Consider the following 8,726-nt stretch of genomic DNA (forward strand, 5'->3'; position numbering starts at 1 on the left):
GTATAGGTAGGACAGCCTGCACATGTCAAATGTCTTGAGAAGAAAGTCCATGCTCGCTCGCCAAATCATGCAACGATGGAGCCGATCTGATGCGCTACAATGGTATTCCAGCTCCATCCACTCCACGCCCCGGTGTGATTTTCAAAATGACAAATACCAATAGAATTTTAGCCCCATCGAAGCCCCAGTAACATACAATCAATATTGAATACCATCTGCCAATCCTATTCTCTCAGACCACGCAGTGACAGGAAGCTGCCTTCCATCCATGTTTGCCCATTACCAGTCAGCAAAGCGGAACCGGTTAGCTTAATTCCATTGGAGTAAGGTAATGTACAAGATCTACCGGACCATCATCTATATTAGCCTACGCTGCCGGAACCCCTTGGTGAAGTGAGGCTGCATCAACTTGATGTACAATCCATTCATCTGCACCAGCGAGTCGTGCGTCCCTTGCTCCACAATCTTGCCACCATTGAGAACCACAATGTTGTCCACGTGCTTCATCATGGCCGCCCTGTGTGCGATGAGGATCGTCGTCTTGTTCCCCATTATCAATGTATCAAGTGCCTCCTGCACCACCCTGCTCGACTCGGACTCGATGGCTGAGCTGGCTTCATCAAGCAACACAATGGGCGCGTTCTTCAGCACGACACGGGCGATTGCGATCCGCTGCTTCTGCCCAGGTGTCAGATCCACTCCACGCATCCCCACGTGCGTGTCGTAGCCGTGAGGCAGGCTGCTGATGAAATGATGGGCATTCGCGATCCTGGCAGCCTCTTTCATCTCGGATTCCGTCGCATTGTGCCTGGCATATATGATGTTCTCTCTTATGGTTGTGGAGAATATGACAGGGTCCTGAGGAACCAGCCCCATGTGGCTTCGCAGCCATCTCACATTGAACAACTTCAGATCACGGCCATCCAGCAAAACTTGGCCAGCAGTGGGGTCATAGAACCTCTCGATCAAAGAAATTATCGTGCTCTTCCCTGACCCAGATACACCCACCACAGCAATTGTCTGTCCACCATTGACTTTAAGGCTAAAATTACTCAAAACCATCATCTCAGGACGAGTTGGGTAGCAAAAATCAATACTCCTGAACTCAATGCTCCCGTACACATTAGGCGGTTTCAGGCCACTGGCATCATCTGGATCAATCTTGGGTACACGGTCAATGATCTCAAAGACTGAGGTGAGGGATTTCCGACGCTTGAGGATGTATGGCGCAAGGCCAAATGGCTCCACCAGTGCAAAAGTTGCAAAAGAAAAGACAATGTACTCTTTGAGTGCTGTTACCAGGCTGAGATGCCCAGCCTTGACAGCTACGGCTGTATACCACAGCAGAAGCGCATTGCAGGCGAAAAGAAGGAACTGAGAGAAGCCAAAGGCAAAGCCAATGCCCATCCCATGAACAAAGCTTTTTGTGAGAATACTTCCAAGCTGCAATCTGTAAAGCTCCATTATTTTGTTACCAGCACAGAATGCCACCACAGTATAGATATTCCTGACTGCATCTTCAAGAACTAAAGAAGCTTTCCTGTGCATCTCCTGAATTCCTCTAGAAAAGCCAGAAAGCCACATTTTCTGAAAAAAGAACGGAAGAATCCAAGTATCAGCCCCACTGTACAGTTTAATAAGAGCTCAGTAAGAACTTACTCAAAAGTAATGCAACTATGGATTAAATTGCGTACTTGAACTTAAATGGGCTGAAAACAGAGAAGTAAAAGCAGTTAAAATAATTGCCAACGATACTGACATAGTCTCCTAGACAGTAGACACACTAGAAGTATATCACTGACAGTGTTAGAAATATACCAATTGAAAGTAACCTTTGTAAATGGTTATATGGTGGGAATACAGGTGGACTAGTGTAGCAGCCTGAAGTCCACCTATGTGAAAGATGTCACGCTGTTCCAGAACAAATTTGGTCAATGCAAAACTAACTCTGTACTGTCATAGTGTCAAATCTGAGTTCAGGTTTGACTACACCATGTAGAAAAATATTTCTTTTATACAAAACCAGTTTTGATACCATAACAATTGCCAAATAAATTAGCGATGACAGGAACATCTGCTAGTAAAGTGCCTCGACAGAGCTGAATTTGCACAGGTAACACAAAAACATCAAGCCTGTGACACCAGGAAGTGCACTCGGTGTTCAACAGAGCTGTGAAGTTAAGCATCTTGTACTATAAATGTGATTATATTGTGCATGCTGTTGTTTTAGCAGCCCTTAGGAGGTTGCTTTACTTGGAACATAGCTAGATAGTGTTGGAACTCGCCCACAGGATCGATCACATCAAATCATGATGAACACACATGCGCAAAAACTTTGGCCAAGGGCACGTGTCGTGCCCCTTCTTCTCTTTATTTCTTTTTCTCTTTTTCTCAATACCACATTTCAATCTGACGCCTTGACTGTGTATATATATGACACAGCCAAGCCACGACCAGCTACACCGAAACCTACTAGTACTTCTATTTGGACTTCTAACCAGACTCAAACTCCTACGACACGTACTAGACAATGTACAAATCCTAGCCGGACTACTATACTAGTACGTAGGAGTACTACTTAGCCACGGCTGCTAATCCTACACGTCTAATACTTAGTCTAACACAAACACTACTATCCAAACCTAACAATCAAGATTATGCTAACAATCTCCCCCTAGTCTTGACTTGTCACATTCCTCGTGCTTGTTCCGTTATTGACTTGTTGTAGATCCGCGACTTGTCGATCCAAACTCCAACGCATGATCCGGACTACCAGCTCACACGATCGCATCTACGCATGCAACATGCAAGATTGGACGCACCATCAATCTTCATGTCGTCAACTTAACTGGTCACTGTCCCACTACACGCCGAGCTTGATCTTCAACTGCCATATCCGTACACTGAGTACGACCCGCCTGGAAACATGCAAAACCTCCTTGCTCTACAATGTTGTGCCACCGCCATTGCTTGGCCGCTGCCTTGCACTCGGTCCGCACCATACTCCTTGTACTTGCTTACAGTAGATCCACTCTCCACTGCCCGCACATCTCCTCGCTTTACGATGGCTTCGCCTACCACCGTCCGCCTTCGGCACCATACCGAATCCACACTGGCCGCAACTAGGACGCTCCACGAGGACATGGACATGACTCACGGAACACCGTGCACACCGCTTCCACTTCAACGAATCATCGCCAAGACGAGCACTTGGACACGACGGCGACTCACAGACGCAACGACGACTGATCGTGCAATCTCGCACGACTCCTTCACTCATCCAAATCCCTAGGACGACGATCTTGATGAGCTCCAGCGCCGCACCTCGGCACCACCTCTCCCATCGACGACCTCCTTCCACCGCCTTGCCGACGATAGCCTATCGCCTCCATCCTTGTCGCTCCAACGAACGACGATCACGTGATCCTCCTCGTCGCTGCACCACCCAACGACCGTATCGCCCGCCCCGAGGAGCTAGCAGATCACCACCCCGGGGCAAGCGCGGCTTCAAATCAACCTTGCTCTGATACCAATTGTTGGAACTCGCCCACAGGATCGATCACATCAAATCACGATGAACACACACGCGCAAAAACTTTGGCCAAGGGCACGTGTCGTGCCCCTTCTTCTCTTTATTTCTTTTTCTCTTTTTCTCAATACCACGTTTCAATCTGACGCCTTGACTGTGTATATATATGACACAGCCAAGCCACGACCAGCTACACCGAAACCTACTAGTACTTCTATTTGGACTTCTAACCAGACTCAAACTCCTACGACACGTACTAGACAATGTACAAATCCTAGCCGGACTACTATACTAGTACGTAGGAGTACTACTTAGCCACGGCTGCTAATCCTACACGTCTAATACTTAGTCTAACACAAACACTACTATCCAAACCTAACAATCAAGATTATGCTAACAATCTCCCCCTAGTCTTGACTTGTCACATTCCTCGTGCTTCTTCCGATATTGACTTGTTGTAGATCCGCGACTTGTCGATCCAAACTCCAACGCATGATCCGGACTACCAGCTCACACGATCGCATCTACGCATGCAACATGCAAGATTGGAGGCACCATCAATCTTCATGTCGTCAACTTAACTGGTCACTGTCCCACTACACGCCAAGCTTGATCTTCAACTGCCATATCCGTACACTGAGTACGACCCGCCTGGAAACATGCAAAACCTCCTTGCTCTACAATGTTGTGCCACCGCCATTGCTTGGCCGCTGCCTTGCACTCGGTCCGCACCATACTCCTTGTACTTGCTTACAGTAGATCCACTCTCCACTGCCCGCACATCTCCTCGCTTTACGATGGCTTCGCCTACCACCGTCCGCCTTCGGCACCATACCGAATCCACACTGGCCGCAACCAGGACGCTCCACGAGGACATGGACATGACTCACGGAACACCGTGCACACCGCTTCCACTTCAACGAATCATCGCCAAGACGAGCACTTGGACACGACGACGACTCACAGACGCAACGACGACTGATCGTGCAATCTCGCACGACTCCTTCACTCATCCGAATCCCTCGGACGACGATCTTGATGAGCTCCAGCGCCGCACCTCGGCACCACCTCTCCCATCGACGACCTCCTTCCACCGCCTTGCCGATGATAGCCTATCGCCTCCATCCTTGTCGCTCCAACGAACGAAGATCACGTGATCCTCCTCGTCGCTGCACCACCCAACGACCGTATCGCCCGCCCCGAGGAGCTAGCAGATCGCCACCCCGGGGCAAGCGCGGCTTCAAATCAACCTTGCTCTGATACCAATTGTTGGAACTCGCCCACAGAATCGATCACATCAAATCACGATGAACACACACGCGCAAAAACTTTGGCCAAGGGCACGTGTCGTGCCCCTTCTTCTCTTTATTTCTTTTTCTCTTTTTCTCAATACCACGTTTCAATCTGATGCCTTGACTGTGTATATATATGACACAGCCAAGCCACGACCAGCTACACCGAAACCTACTAGTACTTCTACTTGGACTTCTAACCAGACTCAAACTCCTACGACACGTACTAGACAATGTACAAATCCTAGCCGGACTACTATACTAGTACGTAGGAGTACTACTTAGCCACGGCTGCTAATCCTACACGTCTAATACTTAGTCTAACACAAACACTACTATCCAAACCTAACAATCAAGATTACGCTAACAGAGAGAAAGGCCATCAGGGCACTATTAAGTATTGCAATTGCCAGATAAAGATAACACAACAGATATATCTATATCATAAAAACATGATTCAAATTTTAATGTAGCTCATACTTGGACACAGTTTGAACCTTACCAAGAAAAAACTAAACAAATCATGTCTCCGTCTGTAAACTAATGTAAGACGTTTTGCAGCTCAATTTTAACTGCAAACATCTTATTTAGCGTACAGAGGTAATAAACCGTAACAGTGTAACATACATAGACATTTGGTACAAAGATGTATCCGTACATGCAAAATGGAAGTTCCAAAACAAATGACCTTGCAATTTTCAGGAATCAGAATGATGAAATTTGATGAGGGCTAACCTGTGCAACTGCAGAAATCACAAGGATAGGCAAGGTTGCGAGTGCAACAAGAGCAACCCGCCATTCTAGCAGCATACCCAGGAGAAGTGCCACAAAAATAGCCGATGTATCTTGGATGAATATAGAAAGCCTGTTGCTGAAAGCAGCACGAACAAATGTTGCATCATTTGCAAGTCGCGTTGACAAAATGTCTGCACTGTTCTCCTCATCATCAAACCATCCGACTTCATTGCGCAGAATCGCTGGATTGCAGTGAAGGGGCAGCAATCACAGATCAGTCAATGACATTTTTTATACTAAGCTATGATGTTAGAACATTTGTGGCATTATTAAATGCATTAGATATTGATGAGATGTGGTTGATGTAACAGTATGATATTAGGTCAAGAATATGTTATGACGCAAGAATGGAACTTTCCGTAGTATAGAACATACCTGAAAACATCGTCCTTCTTACACGCTCAGTCATTTTCTCTCCCATTATACCAAAATAAAAGTGTTGCAAGAAGTTAGCCAGCACAGTAATTATACCCATGCCAACAATGAATGAACAATACTTGTTCACTTCATCATGTACATCGCGGACACCTATTCTGTAGTATGCCACCAGTATTAAGGATATCGTATAAGCAAGAAGAGGATTAAATGAACCAAAGCAGGCAGCACCAACACTCCCCAGCAGAGCATAAAAATACTCTGTGAGGCTAAGCTCGGCAAGCTTCCAAAATGATGGAGCCTTTGTTTGATGCTTCTTTGATGGATCAGAACGAAAATTATCGAACATATCAAGAGTTCGGCTGAAAGTTTTCGAGTGGGAACGCTCATTTTTTGGATCAGAAGTCAATAATGGTGATATTGGTGATTCTGGATCTGAATTATTAGAAGACTGTCGATGTAGGGGGACATCGATTTTGGGAAGATCAGGCAATTTCATTTCAAAACTATCCTGCCTTTTGATGGATGGAGCTCTCTCAGAAGGAACCATAGGTAGTCTGATTTCTGCCATTTGCTCTGAAGGAGGACTCTGAATGTTTGGCGACTCACGTGAGTTAGGGTTAACACCAGAATTTCGAAATGCAAGAAAACCATGTGTTTTCTGAAGTGAAGGTGATTTTGACATGATAGGAGAAGATGACTCCTGGAAGCTGTGACTTGCTGACGAATCCCGTTCAATTTGGAAGGAGCTGGGCTCTTTGTAGTTTCTCATAGGTGTCCTGAAACAGTTCAGGAGAAAACAAGTGCCTCGATCAACAAACAAAACAAATAAACATTTCAAAGGACCAACAAAACTTAATAAATCTGTGAAAAAATATTATGCCTGTTGGCGCAGACATGAAGAACAAACATTTTATGATAGCTGAGCAAAATAAATACTCTCTCTGTAAAGAAATATAAGATCATTTAGATCACTACTTTAGTGATCTAAACCATCTTATATTTCTTTACAGAGGGAGTAGTTAAGATCTTACAGTAGGTGTATACAAGAAACAAAATTACATCAATTTAAAGCTAATGGTGCAATAAATAGTTCAGAGCTTACAGTAGGTAAGGTGTATATACAAGGGACTGAAATTGTGTAACTAAAACAATTTCAGAAGCCAAAGATATGTGGTGTATGGAATAAGGATTCAAAACTAACAGCTCTTCTGCAAGCTAAGAGGCCAGTTATACATATTGCTCGACACAAGCAGCCCAATCAAAACATATATGTACATAACTTGGATGTTTTATCATGTAGGTCACATGTGTAGTAAAAATAAAATTTGTACATATCAAATGGATAGATGAGTGAGACCAGGAATCAATGAGCAAATTCCACCTCAACGTCATCTGTCCATATTACCATATAATATGAAAATAAAATACCACTTGTGCAAATGAATTACCATCTTTATTCTTTATTCGGTGAACAGAAACTAGAGATAGATGTTACAAACAAATAAAACAACAAGAACGGGGAAATATCACCAAAACATTTGACATAAAATTAGACAAAATTTAACATGGTATGGAACACAATATTGACAAAAATAAAGCATGGATTCCAAAAAATACTAAACCAGTAAAGATATGACAAATCAGCCATGAAATGTGGAATGGTAGTCCCGTACAAGCACATGTATTTTTGATCATAATTCTGCATCAATATAGGAACTCAAACCAAAATAAACAGCAGCTGTTCACCAAACAAGGATCAGGAAGTTCTACACCAACATACAAGTTCTATTTCCAGGGAATTAGTGAATTGCTAGTTGCGCAAGAGATGATGCACTGACCTCTTTGGAAGTTTTGCTGCTTCCTCACACTTAAGAAGTTCAGCATAAAGACCATCAAGATTCAACAATTCTTCATGTGTCCCCATCTCAACAAGTTGGCCTTCCTCCATCACTACTATATAATCAGCATTCCTGATAAGGCTGAGACGTCTAGCTGTGATGATAGTAGACCTCCCAAGCATCAAAACATCTAGTGCTTCCTGAACAGCTTTCTCAGCCTCAAAATCAAGATATGATAAATCAAAACATGGTATTAATATACCGCCTGTTGAAGAACCACATTGTCTTGATAACCCGACACAGGTAGTAAAGGTAAATTCTCTCTATAGATATGATAAAGTTAAAATCTCCTCTGCTAAATTTTATAGCCCATGCTTAGATGAATTTGATGACTTTATGGCTAGACAAGAAAGTTTTAATGCTTATGTTGGTAGAGAGTTATAGAATAATGCTTTCGAAATAGGACGTGTGAGCGATAATATGGCTAGAGTTAAAGATGAACTCAAACTCATTAGCAAATATGCTTCTATGGTTGCTACTCAAGCTGAGCAAGTACTTAAAACTCAAAATGATTTGCTTGATGAATTAAATAATAAACCTGACTTTGCTGTTAGAGTGGCTACTAGAACTGGTAGAATGACTCAGGAACCTCTGTATCCTGAAGGCCACCCTAAGAGAATCGAGCAAGATTCTTAGAGAAATAATCTAGAGGCACCTAGTTCTTCTAAAAAAAGAAAAAGAAAAATGATAGGACTTTGCATGCTTCTAGTGAACCTGTTGTAGACACACCTGAGAATCCCAATGATATTTCTATTTCTGATGCTGAAACACAATCAGGTGATGAACATGAACCTAGTGATAAAGTTAATGATAATGTTCATGTTGATGCTTAAC

At 43.7% G+C, this 8,726-nt stretch overlaps 1 protein-coding gene and 1 pseudogene across 1 annotated transcript; both read right to left on the reverse strand.

Moving 5' to 3' along the window:
* On the reverse strand, positions 1-5,641 carry LOC147982592 (ABC transporter B family member 20-like). Its single transcript, XM_087514471.1, has 2 exons — positions 5,557-5,641; positions 1-1,587 (listed from the first exon to the last, which is right to left on the reverse strand). The coding sequence occupies exons 1-2, from the start codon at positions 5,629-5,631 to the stop codon at positions 358-360; spliced, it is 1,305 nt and encodes a 434-aa protein (XP_087370597.1). The 5' UTR covers positions 5,632-5,641; the 3' UTR covers positions 1-357.
* Positions 5,642-5,852: 211 nt separating this feature from the next.
* On the reverse strand, positions 5,853-7,942 carry LOC147982593 (ABC transporter B family member 20 pseudogene; annotated as a pseudogene).
* Between the last annotated feature and the right edge of the window lie 784 nt (positions 7,943-8,726).

Source organism: Triticum urartu, chromosome 3A (assembly GCF_056163025.1).
Source record: "Triticum urartu cultivar PI428250 chromosome 3A, HENAU_Tu73, whole genome shotgun sequence".
Classification (NCBI taxonomy): Eukaryota; Viridiplantae; Streptophyta; class Magnoliopsida; order Poales; family Poaceae; genus Triticum; species Triticum urartu.